General features: G+C 36.0%; 1 protein-coding gene across 1 annotated transcript; it reads right to left on the bottom strand.

Annotated features, from left to right (window-relative positions):
• Window positions 1–700: 700 nt before the first annotated feature.
• LOC134744342 (E3 ubiquitin-protein ligase CHIP) lies at window positions 701–17,323 on the bottom strand. Its single transcript, XM_063678117.1, has 7 exons — window positions 17,047–17,323; window positions 16,144–16,342; window positions 14,820–14,961; window positions 14,096–14,198; window positions 13,340–13,396; window positions 12,843–12,959; window positions 701–5,681 (listed from the first exon to the last, which is right to left on the bottom strand). The coding sequence occupies exons 1-7, from the start codon at window positions 17,164–17,166 to the stop codon at window positions 5,556–5,558; spliced, it is 864 nt and encodes a 287-aa protein (XP_063534187.1). The 5' UTR covers window positions 17,167–17,323; the 3' UTR covers window positions 701–5,555.
• Window positions 17,324–18,129: the final 806 nt, after the last annotated feature.

Here is an 18,129-nt window from a genome sequence, read left to right as displayed (position 1 = left end):
TTCCCTCCGGACGGACTCCATCGCTTCTGCCTTACATAATGTATAGGCACATTGAAAATGTGCTGCGGCGTGGCCCGACTCCAGCCGGTCGGTGGGAATCGTACAATAATAAAAATCATCATCAATGTCATAATTATATCAGCCGAAAGACGTTCACTTCGCACATACCTCCCTCAAGGATTTCCACAATAACCAGTCTTGCGCTACTCTCGTTCAACGGTTCAATGTTTCCAGCGATTTAAACCAGATCGTCGGTCCAACTTATTAAGGGTTTTCACCTGCTGCGTCCTTCACTTGGCGGTCGTCACTATAGAACCTTTTTGCCCCAGCTGCCCTGGGTTTTAGCTGTAGTTTGTAAAGTTAGGGCGTGTAGAGTTTGGCTCTACATGAGATCTGATTGACTTCTTGACAGCGCGAGCCATATTATGGTCTCGTCTTGGCAACATTTTACATGAAAATGATCATTGACTAATTTGATCAGAAAAAAAATGGAGTGAGATTGACATCCATTTGACAAGTTGCTTCCCCTCCTGTTTTTTTCTACCTCCACCAAAGACCTTTTATTATATCAAGACCGTGCACTAAAGATTTTTGACAAACCATATTTGAACCGTATTTACTTTAGCTACAGGAAATTTCAAGATTGGCCAGAATTAAAAGAAGTCGGATACAAAACAACGTTTATTTTGTGAAAATCATAAATATATAAGTCACCGAATGCTTGCTAACTTAGCTAACAATGCATCGTAACTGTGGCGTAAGATCTCGTCACAATAGGTACAAATCTAAATATAGAATTGATTATTACTAATTAAAACTAAAATAAACACAAAGATATTGTTTAAATATTAAAGACTGTACAGGACAAAATCCGGGCATGCATTGCTTGCTAACTTAGCTAACAATCCATCGTAACTGTGGCGTAAGATCACGTCACAATAGGTACAAATCTAAATATAGAATTGATTATTAGGTACTAAATAAAACTGTAATAAACCCAAAGATGTTGTTTAAATATTAAAGACTGTACAGGACAAAATCCGGGCATGCATGATCTGGTATATATTTTTACCGGATGCACATATTATAGCGGTTTATTTTTATAATTTGTAATTATATACTACTATCTACTGAAAATAGAACCGCTGTGTTTTCGCCGAATATATTCCATCATACCTTGAATTTTTTGTACAGCGCTTTTTCATAATCTTCACTCTCTTCCTTGGTACTCTTGGTAGAACAAAGTCATAAAGTGGAGACTGCCTTGCGATAACATTTTTATCCGGGACTAAAGTCCCGGAAACGTACTTACTAAATGCATGATGTTGTTATAAATACGGTAAAAAGCAATGCATTCCTCGTTTTTCTCCAATACAATCAACAGGCGTAAAATAAAACAACCATTTTTTTTGTAACTTTCTATATAATTATATTTCTTAAATCTAAATACACATAGGTAATCTCGCTACTTAATGTAAATACAAATGTATTCGAATTATATATCCTCAATTATATATTAGTTGTGAATATGAACCTGATTCTGACGACTTTAGAGTCCCGGATTTTTTTGATCGCAAGGCAGTCTCCACTTTATGACTTTGTTTTACCAAGTTTAGGTATTTATAATCTGCCTATTGGGATCACAGTATATCATACTGGACCGCGAGCTAGGCGCAAATTTCGTCAGTCATCGCCTCCCGGGCGAAAAGTCGTATAGCGGTTAACGGCTATGTATGTTGAACCCTCGTGAACGTCAGCTGCCGCTTCATGGTGGGTTGAGGAATGGCAGCCACCGAAACGCGTAACACGGTCTTTCCACCGCGATACAACCGGCTGACGATTTGTTTTATTAACAATAGCATCTAAACTATCATCTGACAAAGTATCAAACGGGAGGCGATGACGCCGATGACTGAAAAGAATTTTCTTTTTTACATGTTCATGTGACCAGCTGACGGTTTTTCCATAGCGATACAATCGGCTGACGATTTTGTTTATTTTCAATAGCATCTAAACTATCATCTGACAAAGTATCAAGCAGGAGGCGATGACTAATTTTTTTTTTATAGAATTGATTTGCTGCCATTCCTCAACCCACCAGGGTTCACGAGGGTTCATCATACATAGCCGTTAACCACTATACGAGTTTGCCCGGGAGGCGATTGGTCATGGAAATCTGTTCCTGGTCCGCGATCTATACGTTTCAGGTACATAATTTCACCATGTAATTAATTGATTTTCATTATGGTGGCGCCGCTGCAGAGTAGCAGACGAGTATTTACATCTTTCACATTTTGTAAGCCACAGATCAATAATTTGAAAGACAGTTTTTATTTTTAATAATCAATGAAGAAGTTATACAATGTAGTTGATAAGAGTAGTGTACCAGACTGAAATATTTACAAATAACAATTAAGCGCGCATTATTTTTGTCTTAATCCCAATCGGGGTTAGTATAAAAAACACCTGCATATGCTCGTGCTTCCCGGTATCGCCTCTCGTTGGAAATTGCTTACTTTCCAAACTTATATCACAAATCGTTATTTTCTTTTTAAAACAACTGTTTTTTATGATCTTAAATATTATATGGGATATCAACCGAATTGTCTATTACAAAATATCTATATGTACCTATAACCTATTGTGTAAAATGAGAACACGGTACATTCAAAGTAAGTATATATTATGAGCTATGGCTTTGAACTATTTATAAAATTCATATGTTACCATATTGCTGTGATATTTTGGTTTTTAATATTGGTAAGGCCCGTTTCAATGATAATCCTACACGGAAAAGTGAGAAATGAAAACTGATAATGGCATACAAACTTGGCCACATTTAGGGTAAAAAACACAATGATAAGGATAATGCAAATATTGGCACGCAATTTTAGGACACTTGATTTAAAATACAGTAAAGCGTACAAATCACTGTAAGGTTACTTATGGTAGGGGAGCCCAAGAGGGGATCTGACGGATAATGTGTTTCGAACTTGCAACCGTCAACAACAACACACAGCAACTAACTGTCAGATTAAATATTAACACAATTTTAGCATCAACGTGGACCAAACTAACCAAATCCACAATATACTTATTTAATGATTTTTTTAACTGCCCGCCAACTCCACACCAACCAACGGAGCGACATAGACGGCTAAAAGCGGTTAAGGTAGACTCCACGGGTAGCAAGATATCACTCATATCTTAATCTGACACGCTCGAGTAACTCCGAAATTTCCCTCCCACTACCATTAAAAATGGTGGTTTTACCCTACATTTGCCGAAACTGTCATATATGTAGTTGATAATTTTTAAGCTGCTCCAACAAGCATACTTATAGTGGTCTAAAAAATACGCATTCGACTTTATTACTACTAATAAAAATGGCAACTTGAAAGGGCTACCCGAGGTTTTCATCGATTTTTGACAAGTTTTGGATCGTATCTCCTACACTTGCACTACATATAGAATTATAAGACAAACAGTTATCGGTTCTTCAATCTTTTATCTCCATTTTTGTCTACCGGATTTTGAAAGAACTGAATACTTATTTTTTCTAGATTTTTTTAAACATTCGTCTAAAAAACACTTTTTTCGTATCTCGATTGCTGTGAAAGATCTTACATATACGAAATCTACATACTTCGGTTCGTTTTGACGTCTCTAAAAACTAGTCAGAGGTTTTAATTTTAAACTAATTAACACAAAAGTTATGGCCTAAAATTATTCAACTTTGATGCCAAACGTCTCAAAGACAATGAACTCTGAAGTAAATATGGGATACTATATTGTTTAAAGCCGTTGCTGTTAATATGATAAGCTACAAAAAACATTAGAAAACTAAGGGATTCAGATCGTAGGTCACTGGGGCATGGGATCCTTAACATGGATGGAACGGATACATTTTATGTGTTAACAAACGAAGGTAAACACTGTGCAGTTTGGATTGATAAATGGTCCTTAAAATATTATAAATCAATACAATATTTACATTAATTTATACACGGGTGTTTTTAATATTAAAAGTAATTTAATAATTCAATTGGCGTAGAAAGTGAAAGAGTATTAGAACGATAACTATAATAGGCTGCTTTACAATAGATACATTATTTTTTACAGCAGCCAATGCACCCAATGGTTTCAAATAAGCGAAAACATACATAAAGGTCGCAATATATTTATATATCACAATACATATAGTGACGTCACAGTATACGTCTCTCTTAATAATTCCAAAGTAAAAATAGTTTTGGTGTCTCATAAAGAGTGACTCATTTGACACGTGTAAAGTATCCTTTTCTGCCATCCCTGTGGGTCAACTTAAATTCTGACAGTAAGTGACAGACCCAAACCTTTCTGGGAACTTATTTTAGGTGCAAATGTATTGAATGCAAAAGTAAATCATCATCAAATCAATAATTTTATTTGTTTTCCAAAGTTTCGCTTTGTAGTTTTTTTGTTTTAAAAAGCTAAAGCGGATTTAACGCCTTAAGGCTTTGTCTCCACTTGTACCAGTCAAGCATTGGGCGAAACAGAACCAAGTTGGTGCAAGATCATAGTGTCAACATTAAATGTGTTTATATGGAGCTAAATGACTCCCTTGACTACACGAGTTATTTCCAGATGTAACCACCAAGTTTTTACCATCTGGTTTTTTTATCTGTTACCACTAAAAACAACTGAAAAAAAATCCAGAAGTAACCACCAATTTACTTCTTTCTCATTCTTGGTAAAAGGTGAAGAAAATCCAACCTAACCAGTGGTCACAACTTGGTGGGAATAGCCCGATATACTTATAACAAAAATGGTGTTGTATGAATAAAAAGTTATCTAAATATTAAGGAAAATAAACCGTTCGAAATTTCCGAAGGAAAACATTATTCAACAATTCTTAAAACATACCAAAATAATTATATACTTCTTAAATCGATACCCCCTTTAGTGGTCTGAACATTTTATTTGAAAATTTATGAAATGAGTATACAAAAACATCTTTGAAAAAAAAATGTTTTTAGGTAAATCCTATTTCTATATTGTTAGCGTATGATGTCAAAATATAGCCGCCGTTCACAAAAGGGTTAAAATATCGATTTAAGGCCTGTGCACACCGGATGCGTGTGCGTAGACGTGAATATGCACATGTGCGTTGAAATATACAGATCCTTAAGAAAAACGGCACGCCGCTTGCACACGCAGCTGAGAATGGCCGAACGCTTTAGTTTCTCCACACTGACGTTACTTTCACTAAGTAAATTGATTGTAAAGAGATGTAACGCCTAAGAAATAATCGTGCCCTTAGTTAGGATGGTATTCTATCTGTCCAATGTCTTGGTCCAATGTGTATTTTGTCTCACATTTTGCTTAGTGTGAGAGTGAGAATAATTCAGGCGAATATTCGTCTTCGGCCAACTCCAAGTTAGCAATCTTGACGCATCACAATCAATAAGTCTGCTTTCTCAGAAGGGTAGTTCCACCGACACGCAACGATGAACCAGCTTTATGTTAAAACATGACAATTTAAAATGAATTACCCATACATAAAGTTGAACCAGTTAATAGTCGAGCGCCCACTCGTTCTCCTGAAGGAAGGAGTCGACCACCTCCTTCATTGTGAAGTTAGGGATGAGTTGATCCGCTGTTAGCTTCACGCGCGTCACTGGATCGAAATGGCCGACGCGCTGAAATAGTAGTTTGAAGTTGAATAACAGTGATAACATGCAAAAACTCAGATTTTCTGCTGCGAAATGGTATACGATAAAAATTACAAATATACAATTATAAAAATAAGAGGTGAACGCGTTGTAATTTGAAAAATTAATAACGGGTTTAAATAAATAATACTTTTAGACGGACTTTGGGTATAAATGAGACGAATGAAACTGAGGCTGCGATAGAATAGATTCTAGTTGTGAACAAATACGGCTACTTCTCTTTAAACTCGTATCCATAATTAAAAAAATTGCCGTGTTACGATACCTATAAAATTTAAAATCAACTTTCTAATCATGGTTCTACTCCTTTCCTACACACAAACCCTCCTACCTTAGTAAGACCACCAAAGACGTCAATTGGCGCGCGCGGGTACAGCCCAATGAATTATGAACGATAATAAGGTTGTTGACAAATGTTGAATTTTATAACTATCTTGTTTGATAGATAGAAAATGAGCAATTTATCACAATATATCAAAATATATGGGAATAATAATAAAAAACCAAGGCCTGTGTAAAAAAAAATATACTTCCAAATAGGAACAAAATAATGGTACCATTCGATTCCTTATATTTTATTTCAAAAAAATATTGTATTGCAACAATATACATAAACGCAATATTTCACCGACAACCTCGCAATTTCCTTGTTTTCCATACATCGAAACGGCTTCTAAGCAATAGCGACGTTACATGGTGACTTCACGATGTATTGCCATTTTGTTAGAAGCGTTTCGTCAGTAAAGTGCGGGTGCCAGACTTTGACTATCATTTGTGACTTTTGTATTGCTTTAAGACAATGGGTCCCATACAGACATTTGATCCTCAAAACAAACCTGATCGACTGATATAATTAATAAAAATTTGTCAAATACCCTATTATACATAATATAATATGCGTATATATAATACGCACACACACACACACACACACACACACACACACAACAACACGCGCGCGCGCGCGCGCGGGGCACACGCGGGTGGGGGCCTATTATGAATAATGAAGGTTCAAGATGGCGCGCCGTACACGATAGGCGTTCAAAGGGTTGAATAAAAAATTTAATAAAATAATTTTGACTGCTATCAGTGTTTACTTTTTTTCCCCTCACTAGCTCGAAAAGTTGTCATTTATCCTTCAATACAAGCGGGGAAAACGCGTTTTATCCACTAGTGGGGAAAGTAATTTGACCTTGGATGGAGCGTGTTTAAGTAGCTTGACATAACAAAACGTAAGACGCTCATGATAATGGTTCGTTCGATATTAATTATCATTAAATAAATGGTTTGAGAATCTAATAAAAAATACCAAATTTAGCTTTATTTAATGATTTTAAGTCATAAACCTTAAAATTCCATAAGAAACGTTTGTTTTTTTATAATGATGTTAAATATCATTCTGAACGCACAAGTTGAGTCGATGCAATTTAAAACGCATCATTGACATTTCATACATCAGAAATGTCAACATTGTCAACTAATTTTTTACTTAAGAGCCAACAGGAGCTTAGCGAATTCTCAATTTTGAGATTTCAAAGTGATTATTGCCGTCGCGCTGACGGAGGCGGCGCCGCCATATCCCCGTGTGTGTGGTGCACGCACACAGACGCGCACGTCATTTGCGGTCGCGGACCTTGTGCTTGCAAGTCGCGTCGCGGCCCGCTATATAGGCATATCATAGGCTATAGGTACCTAGTTCTTACAAACTTTTTCTTCGGTTAATAACTCGTTAGCTTAGCTCGCTACCACCACTGAGCGTTTACTTATTTCTTGTTATTGTGATTTAACTTCTTGATTTTAGGTAGCTGAATTCAATATCCTTCTACAACCTGCAATCCAATTAACATTTTGAATTTTACAGGAGAGTAAAAAAACAATCGTTTCTTTTCTGATTTCCGTGCGGAAAGTATCAACTTTCGGCACGCTGTGCTATTAGTACCTACATTGTGCAACGAGGGGGTAAGTGAGATTTTGTAAAGGAGTTTACAATATTCTTACCCCCGGAGTTACACACAATGGTTTTCGTTACACTTGTGATGAAAAACTAAATTTTCAGGGAAATAATTTTAAAATACGGTGACATTTCAAACATTCGTCCGCCATATTGTCATTTCATATTTTCATTTTCATATTTATTTATTGCATCCATGGTACACAGGTGTTACATATATAATAGTTTCACATGGGCCCTGGTAGGGCACGGCAATTATCTTAAATCTAAAGATTAATTTATATATGTACAATATATTTGACAGTGTCTTATTTAACTTTTAATAATTTCATAGTTGTATTATATATTTCTAAAGTCCATAACTGATTTTATTTTACCAAAATTTATAAAATTAAAATTAAATATACAATAATAATATACATGCTTAAAACGATTGTAAGTTTTTATTGACAGGTTAGGCATCTAAGGCACAGACCTTCGGCATTCAGCCGCGATTGTTTTTTTTTGTAAAAATATTTTAAACGGCTATTAAATTAATCCAATTAAATATTATAAAAAAAATACTAAATTATAATTTTTAGTATTTTAGAAGTAAAACTCCCTTACACACCCTTATACTTTAAACAAAGTATTTTACTTATAACTTACTTGGTTCGTACTTCGTATGAATTAGTGACATATCTAATTAAAAAAAGAAAGCTATAACTCCCGCGGGAACAATATAGGCCTTTTCCCTTCAGTACACCTGCATGAAATAAGATCTTTTCGAGCAAGTGTGATGAAAAACAAATTTGCCGCTCTCCGGCTTCGTTGAATAGAAAAAAAGAAAGCCTCAGGTTAGATAAAATTATCATAACAAAGAAATATGTGACATTTCTTACGTTGATGTAATTATACAGTTTTATTAATGGTCCGTTTTTTATTTATGAGTCAGATTTTGATAAAAATAGGTATGTTTGAAGAGCTCCTAATCCTCTTCGGAATAAATATGAAACCCCAATTTGGGACAATAGTCTACAAAACGTTCAAGGTGGTGAAAAATATAGTGCACGCTGTTCGCATAAAAAAACCGCAAATCGATGTACAGGTTAGCCGTTTGGTACACGTATACTAGAGGTCAAAACAAAATTTTTGACCCGCAGTTCCTAAATAAAAAATTCCCTTGGGAGGGGAGTGCTGAAACTTTATTTTGTATAAAAAAAAAATATTTTTTTAAAACCTATCGTATTCTTCTCTTATCTATCATACGAAAGGGCTTTTTGAAGCGATCCTGAATACCACAATTTGTTTCAATTTAAGAAAAATGGCTAAAATGTAATGATGTGGTATACTTTTAATCGCCTCAAAAAGCCGTTTCGTATGATACCACACCACACGATAGGTTATTGAGAAAAAAATGTTTTTTTTCCATACAAAAAAAATAATGTTGTAGCACACCCCTCCTAAGGGATTTTTTTAGGAACTGCGGGTCAAAAATTTTGTTTTGACGTCTTAGTATGCGTGTGCCAAACGGCTAACCTGCACATCGATTTGCGGTTTTTCTTTGAAATTGGGCTTGTACGGCTGCCACTTATAGAGATACTAACAACTCCGAAAAATATGTATGATACCTCATTAGATTCGGAATGCTGTCTAGAAAAATGTATTCGAAGCGTTTATTCCCACATAAAAAAAATTCAAAAGCTATTAACAAAAAACGGCCAAGTGCGAGTCGGACTCGCGCACGAAGGGTTCCGTACCATTACGCAAAAAACGGCAAAAAAATCACGTTTGTTGTTTGGGAGCCCCACTTAAATATTTATTTTATTCTGTGTTTAGTATTTGTTGTTATAGCGGCAACAGAAATACATTATCTGTAAAAATTGCAACTGTTTAGCTATCACGGTCATGAGATACAGCCTGGTGACAGACTGACAGATAGATTGACAGACAGACAGACAGATATTATTTTAAAGGTATTAAATATTCTTTTAAAAATTAGAAAAAAATATGGTGTATTTAAAACATATCATGGAATATACTACGGTTATAAGTTGATATTATGCAGTTATTTTTTCAACAAGTTAGGCAATTATTAAGTAACCACATTTTTCTCGAACTTTCCTCTTTGTTGTAAATTAAAAAAAAGAAAATAATTGGCGTAAAACGTATTTCGCCTCGTGGAGCCCTTTTCATATACATACTCGTACTTAATAAGATCACGTCATAAACGTTTTAATAAAATTAATACTTTGTTTAAAATAAATTTTAGAATAATACTGAAAATTGTAAAATATAAAACAATATTTTAACCAAAGTATTACTAATTTTTTTTACAATCAAATGTATGAATACGTACTTAGAACTGATACTTTTCTAAATAAAGAATAAATTGACTAAATTGTGTAATTAATTTTTAGTGCAAATCACCACAATTTGCTTCTAAAGAGCAAACAGTGACCAAAAATTATATATAATTTTAATGTTTCGTTTATATATTCAGATTTGTGTATAAAAATGTAGAACTATTATTTCTAAAATAAATTATTTGTCCCTAATTTACAAAAAAGTTATACCAAATTTGATCTCATAGCAACAGATATGTAGAAATAGAGGCAAACTGGGGTAGCCAGGACTTAATCTCGTAGCTAGTGCGTCAGCTCAGCTTTGTATGAACCAAGGAATAATAAATCGTGTTAAACGATATCCCCTGAGGCCAAAGTGCATACTCACTTTACTTACTTCGCCTACTAAGAGGCAAATCGCGACTTTGTTATGGTTTATCGATCTTATCACATCACTAGATTATCGACATTCAATGTCGACTATTGCCCATCACTTTTCTGTCTGTGTACGTATTTAGAAACTTGACCCCGCCCCTAAAATTAGTGCGATAAGGACAACTGCAGCTGTGGCGAAAAATCCTGCGTAAAAATCTCAAAAATCGAGGTTTTGTACTCGACTGTTTCCTCCTCCAAAACTTAACCAATCGTAACCAAATTTGGAAATCTAAATGATTATGAAATTGTCTGTGTCGGACTGTTTTGATTTTTTGGCTAATTGATATCAGTTTTGAATACCACGCCTCTTATTGCGGCATAGTCAGTGAGGCCATTTTTGGCCATGTTTGAAGGGCTCTAGCGCCTTAAAAAACAAAAATATCAAAAAAAGCAAAACACACCGACACAGATATTGACAATATTAATCTGTGTTGAAAAAATCATTGCTCTAGCTTGAAAAACCACGGAGGAAACAGTCGAGTACGTTTGTATGGAGAAATGACCACTCCTGTTGGCTCTTAAAACCTTTTCTCACCGACTCGCGTAAAAATACACAACTTCCAGAGTTTTCTGTTATAATATCGTAAAGAAATGAGTGATTCCAGTGATGAAGATGATCTAACGTGCGGATGTGGCACTTTCCTCGCTATAGTGAGGTGAAAAGTTTTGTGTTACACACGGGCGCAAATGTATTTTACTTCTCGTGTGTTGAAACACTCGCTACGCTCAGGATTCTATTTTAGAACCACTCGCTTCGCTCGTGGTTCACCTATAGAATCCTTTCGCTTGCTCGTATTTCAATTCTACACTCGCGGGTAAAATACAACTTTGCACCCTTTTTTTTTTTAATCTTGTTTTTATGGAGGCTTTGGACACTCTAGGTGAACATGTCAGCCTCATGGGTGCTATCATAGTTCCCTACTCAAGGGAGAGGTCAATAAAGTGGTAAACACTGATTGCTTTGTCCGATATAGGCTCTGCCAACCAACAATTGATCTGTCCATTGTGCATGGAGCCCAGGCTACCAAAAATTATTCTTCTCAAGTCCGAATTCCGGACGCATTCCAACAACACGTGAGACAAGTCATCAGTCTTCTGACAGTTTGCGCACAGTGGTGACGATTTAACACCCATCATGCACAGAAATTTATTTGTAGGGATGTGTCCGGACCGGACTCGGAAAGCTGAGACTAACACTGTTCTAGAGAGGTTGGCAGAATCAAACCAGGGTATCCACAAGGGTCTATCTTGAATTGTTCTGTACCAGATTCCAACACCCCTTGATAAAGCTTGTTCTCCAAAATGGTATTCCCATTTCTGTAAACATCTTTTTTTAATTCTGGGAATTACTTCACTTGAATATGGTATAGAATCGAGTACAGAGCCATCCATTACAGCGGTTTTAGCAAGCTTATCTACTGCCTCGTTTCCTACTAACCCTACGTGGGAAGGAATCCACTTTATTTTAACAACTCTATCATTACAAATAAACTCATGAATCAACTGTAGAGCTTCATATGCAACAGGCATGCCTCTTTGTCCATAAACACAACGATTAAGGTGTTGAAGTGCACTCTTTGAGTCAGATAGTATTACAACTGGAGCACTATTAGCTAGATTATTTGCATAACACAAAGCTTCTTTAATAGCTACAAGTTCAGCTCGCATAACGCACGTGTCATCATGCAGCTTCCACATGAGTGAAACATTGCACTGAGGATCAAACAGAGCTGCTCCAACACCTTGTACACACCTCGAACCATCAGTGTATATTTTATGAAATTGGACATACTTCTCAGTAAGCACTCTAAAGTGCAGTACAGTGTAGAATTTCTCAACGCCTCATTCTGTTGATGCCGCTTAGGGACATCAATATAATCAATGCTATCCATTATACATGACCTGGTGTCAACCGAGGACACCCACGTGTTCAAAGAGTACATATCCAATTTGTCACAGTGATGCACAGGTAAATCTTTCCATTCATCATAAATGTTTGCTAACAAAGGAAAATTTATAACAGAAAATAGGTACCGTTTAGTCAAAATGCTCTGTAACGCGGAAATAATGGGGCTGTTTGATCTTGATCTAATTCTTAGTAAAAATCTACAACCCAACCAATAACGGCGCACAACCAGAGGAGGGATGGAGAGTTCACTTTCCATAGCTATAACAGGAGTGCTGCGTATGAAGCCTCCGCACACACGCAAAGCTCTATTTTGCAAAATGTCTAATTTCTTTAAATGATAAATAGCACAGCTTCCATAAATAAAACTACCATAATCCAGGCGACTTCTTAAGAGAGATATATAGAGGTGTACTTACATACCTATAAGAAAGAATGAGAATACAGTATCATGTATGCATAAGATAGCTAGTAATCTTTGTAGATTTTTTTAAACAAATAAACATAGGTACCTCAAGATGTTCTTCAATGTCTTTCTTCTCGTACGTGATGCCGCTCGGCGTGATCACCGGCTCGTTTAGTATCTCAAAACTTATCTTCCCACATAGGTAATCGGGAACGTCACGTTTCTAAAATTGAAAATAATATTCTAAGTTATAAACTGTAATCCATACTTAATATTATAATTAGGCGAAAGTGTGTCTGTCTGTCTGTCTGTCTGTCTGTTACCTCTTCACGCTTAAACCGCTAAACCGATTTAGTTGATATTTGGTATAGATATAGTTTAAGTCCTGGGGAAGGACATAGGGTAGTTTTTATCCCAGAAATCATCATTTAAGGGGGTGAAAAGGGGGGTGGAATTTTGTATGGGAAATCGATAAAAAGCAGATTGGATAACCCGTATATTTGATTTGTTCTATAGTTGAATAATTGCAAGTTGTTTTTTTAAGTGAGTGTGAATTTTAAGTGTGATTTCTAATGAACTACAAAAGCTTGCAAATGAACTTACCCTTCTCCTATCATCTATTTTGACAAATAAATTGTTTAGCTCACTGGTGTAGTTATTCTGAAACCAAAATAGAAGGAAAAAAAATCAGTCTTGGTTTATTCGAGTTACACAGCACGCATCTTTGATTAACCCTTTTGCAGTCCGTAAGAAACTAGGTTTTCTCAAAAAAATCCAAATATATATTCCTAATAGTTCAATTTTATGACTCATTTGAAAACTAGTGACATTTGCCGAAAGTTCAATCCTATTTGAACCTTAAATCGGAATGCTAAGGTTGAAATTCTATTAACGGTAACGGGTTAAAATAACTTACTTATATCATCCGTAAGTGCACAACGTGGAGAATGTAAGTACCTATACGCCAACAAGGCATTCGATAATGTATACAGGACCCATGAAATAAGGGCTCAGAGAACTGTAGGCCGTTTTATAAACGCATTTAAATTGTTATATATTAATAAAGATTAATAATACTTTTGGACAGATGACATAGTCCATACAGCTGGAAAACAATGGATGGAGAAAGCGAAGCAGAGAGATGATTGGATAAAATTGGAGGAGGCCTACACCCAAAGAGGGATCCATATAGAAGATAACATCTAAATTACAAATACAAAAACCATATAAAACTTCTTATGGAATAAAGGGCTATATAATAATATAATAATACTTTTTTAACTTCATTTCTTAGAACAAGATTTCCGTTTGGTATGACAGTTCACATGCGTTTATGAAACTCCTCTTGGAGTAACTTACACATTCCTCTTCTATTTTCGCCGTTTTTACATTAACATCCTCTTCGTTATTGTGCTCTAGTTTTAAGGCTTCTATTCTACGCTGCATGTCTTCACTTATTAACCTGCAAGTGGGCAGGAAATGTCAAAGGTTAGGTTAGGTATACGTGAAACCGTGGGCGGGAAACGTAATAAGATTACCGAGCTAATTCAATCTAGAAGTGTTAACCAGAGGTGAATTCTTAGACATTTACTATTAAATGCTGACCAAGGCCAAATGGAATATGGGGTCTTGGCATAGGATGCGATGCGATCCGTACGCGGCTCTGATTGTGCGAGCATATACGTGCTTAGCGCTGTCTCGCTCACATACCGTAGCGGCGTACGGATTAGCATTAGAGTGATAACCGCGAAATGAGTAACCTGGTCTGGACATGGGCACGGCCTTAGCTATAATACCTACTTATTCATTTCAATGGAATTTTGATCATATACAAATGGAAGAAAATTACATTTACTTTGTTTCGTTTAAACAAAATCAACTGTATTTCCTACATTTATAGATTCAAATTTCAGTAACTAATTTTGGTTTTGTCATTCGTATGACCTTAGCAGGTTATCGTCAGGGACATAGGACCCTGAAGAGATTTTAGAAGGATTTAATTTGTTCTTACCTATTCAAATATGTTTTGAAGTTCAATCTCCTGTGTGATCAGAGATTCTAGAAGGATTTAATTTGTTCTTACCTATTCAAATATGTTTGAAGTTCAATCTCCTGTGTGATCCTCTTCTCTTCCTGAACGTTCCACCTCTTTTTCCTGGCAATACGGAGCTGTGCAGCAATGTCATCACCAAAGTTGAGTTTTTGCTCTCTGGCAAGGTCATTGGCTGGAAAAAAAATTAATCTTTGTTTGGAATAAAAACTTAATGAGGGCTACCGCGTTTAATATCGCCGCTAGGGGCGCTAGTGTAGATGGAGGTATTTGAAAATGTGAAATGCATAGAAGTTTTGGGGGTTTCAAGCTTTTCTATCGGGAATTTTCACTCCTTTTTCATAATTGTGGTAAATCTTTGTCCATCTTTGATTAATCATGGTAAACAATAGATATAGCTCAATAAATGTTAGTGGTTTAAAAAAAGTGCTAACTAAAATATATGCAAAATTAAACAGGTCGAAAAAATGACACATTTAGACGTTAAAATACGTTTGTGCATATGAGAACGTATTGATTTTATAAAAATAAGCATAGAAGAATTTTGAGATCTGTTTTTCTAAACCTACATCTACAGTGGCGCCAACTGGTGAGCACAAAAACCGTAGCCCTCATTAGCCGGGTCCACACAGTGCGAGCATACGCGCGAGGCAATTTCTTTGCGCACAAAACGGCCAGTGTAGACGTGCCTCGGCCGAGGCGCGCGTGTAGTATCGACATTTTTAGACGTGCCTCACGCGCGCCGGATCGGCCGAAGCACGTCTACACTGGCCGTTTTTTGCGCGAGGAAATTGCCTCGCGCGTATGCTCGCTATGTGTGGACCCTGCTATTAGCTTAAGATGGGTATAGATACTTTATGTAAATAAATCCCATTTGTCCCCGCCTCATGTATGGCAGCTGTTATGTAGAGCTGGGGATACTGGTGTATTCCATACTAACATAAAAAAGTTAAAAAATTGCACAGTAAATTCAACAAGGCTTGTGTTGTGTTACTAGATAATGATAAATCTAACAAATAGGTAGTTTATATTTTTCACCTTCCCCAATCCGGGACTGGGCTAGGAGGCTGTTTGTCCCCTTTATGCTTATATTTCTTAATGAATTTCATAGAAGTCATTAATTTAGTATTAGAATGATTTTCATCACAATCTGTTCCATCTATTCAAGAGTATGTCAAAGGTGGTATCTGATTGAGAATCAAATTTTATTGATTTTCCAGGCACGTTGTTACCTTAGACTGTATCCATCTATTACGGAGTTTCTTTGGTTGTTGTAAGATATTTTGGCTAGTTTCAGTACTTATGTTTAATTAATTAACTGTGTAGTTGAAATAAAAGAGTACTTATATATGTTTACCTCTATGAAGATGTTTGATAGCTTCATCATAGAACTCAAGTTCCACCAGAGCTTGTCCCAAAAAGAAGTGTCCCTTAACCTGGTTAGAGTCAATGTCAAGTGCGCGGCGGCAGTCTTGGCAAGTGGCTTCCCAACGCTTCATCTTGAGCTGGCATAGTGCTCGGTTTGTGAAGTATGTGCCGACTGATGGATTCTTTATCTATAATGGAGTTCAGTTTTTAAAATGAAATGGCTTCAGTCCAGTGGGACAGTTTAGCCAGTGTCAATGTATTAGAAGCTATATATATATACGAATATTGTATGGTTAGTAAAAGACAGTGTAAGGTTTTTAGCTATAGCTGGACTTTACAATGGGCTATGTGCGTAACCTGGTGTTGCCTCCAGCATGGTGGTTAAACATATCAAGATTAATTATTTATTATCTGCACACTTCCACATTAGTTTACTGCATAATTAGCTATCAGTATTACACTTTAAACAACATTAATGTAATAAAATAGGGTAGGAAACAAAAGAAAGTTCCCACTGATGTGATAATTAATCTGCATAACTAAAATTCTTGTCTAATTTGAAAATTTCAAGGTTGTTTTTGGCTGGGACTTTAGGAACTCTACTTAGAAGTTGTTTTTTTTTATCAGACATAATGTATTTTGCATGTTTGATCAGATCAAAGCTTTAAAGTCCAGAACTGACTAAAACATACAGAAACTATAACAAACAATTTCAACTAGGACCAATATTTTTTTCATGTTTGCATTCTTTCGATTTCAAATTCAAATCATCATCTTGAATCGCTTAGGTAAGCACTGGTATCTGGTATCTTTAGAAATTGTATTTAGTTATTGTGGTGAACTGTTAGGACTTGGGAAGCTTTTATATGAAAATACAACTTGTTTTACTTACTATAGCCTTCGTATAACAATTCAGAGCATCTTCGTAACGACGCAAACTAAAAAGTCTGTTTCCTTGTTCTTTCAATTCTTTGTCACTAAGGTTTGCGGTAGAATACATATGCTTACTCATCGTAACGATTTATTTATACACTTTTTAAGTTCTAAAAGATATCATTATACGCTCAACAAAGATCTAAAACTATTTACGCACTTACTTACTCAATGAGAAAGTACCAATTTTATTATTTTATTTTTCCCCTTTCCAGAAATGTTTTGACATTGACGTAGGTGGTTGGTAGAACGACTGACATGACAGTTGTTTTTTTTTCTCCTGTTTTCGCTTGTTTATGGTTTTGTTTTGGGAGATTGCTAGACACTTCGAGGTACAAGTACTGAGACGAAATGGTAGAGCCGGGTGATGATCGATCGAGATGCTCTTATGGAACTTTCAGTAGGAGTAGCAGAGAAAGCGTTATTATTGTTTGTCCTTGTCACAATCTCACTTTTTTTTTCCACCGCAAATTTAGTATGGTTTATGGTGAGTAACAAATAACCCCACCAAATTTTTCGTATAGTTTGTCAAAGGACTGCCTTATTTCAAACATAGACAGACAGAATAATACTATCTTTGTCTTACACTAGTACTAGCACACAAAAGAAAAGGATGAGTATAGTTTTTTTTGTTCCTATTTACTGACAAGATTTGCTTGACCAACTATAGGTTGTTTTTGGTATGCTGTCAGGAATGTTAACCTTTTGGACGCCAATGACGGATATATCGGCCCCGCAGGTTCAACGCCAAGACTGATTAATCCGTCACAGACCACAGAGCAACATAGACCTACGTGCATGTGCATAAAGTTCAATTTCAGTTTTGACACTTCGGTGACGTGGCCTCGGAGTGACAGGTTTTGTGTTTGACACGGCTTCGAAAAGGTGCCTCTCGAAAGGTGAATCTGCATTCGTGGTTAAAACGTTTTTTTTAATTTGCACGCACTATTTTGAAGCACTATTATTCTGTGGTGAAGCACGCGCGAAGTTGTGAATTCACTCGAAAGATAAAGCCGTTTTTTCTCGGTTTTTCGTCTCGCAG

The sequence above is a fragment of the Cydia strobilella genome, chromosome 9, assembly GCF_947568885.1.
Source record: "Cydia strobilella chromosome 9, ilCydStro3.1, whole genome shotgun sequence".
In the NCBI taxonomy this organism is placed as follows: Eukaryota; Metazoa; Arthropoda; class Insecta; order Lepidoptera; family Tortricidae; genus Cydia; species Cydia strobilella.
This window is presented reverse-complemented; position numbering and strand designations above follow the sequence as displayed.

What these genes read in the sequence shown, in the direction of transcription:
- LOC134744342 (XM_063678117.1), bottom strand. Translation starts at nt 17,166, where the DNA reads ATGAGTAAGCATATGTATTCTACCGCAAACCTTAGTGACAAAGAATTG. An exon ending in CGAAAATAGAAGAGGAATGT is followed by an intron (nt 13,397 to 14,095) that starts GTAAGTTACTCC and finishes TTTTGGTTTCAG; the next exon opens with AATAACTACACCAGTGAGCT. An exon ending in AAATAGATGATAGGAGAAGG is followed by an intron (nt 12,960 to 13,339) that starts GTAAGTTCATTT and finishes TTTCAATTTTAG; the next exon opens with AAACGTGACGTTCCCGATTA.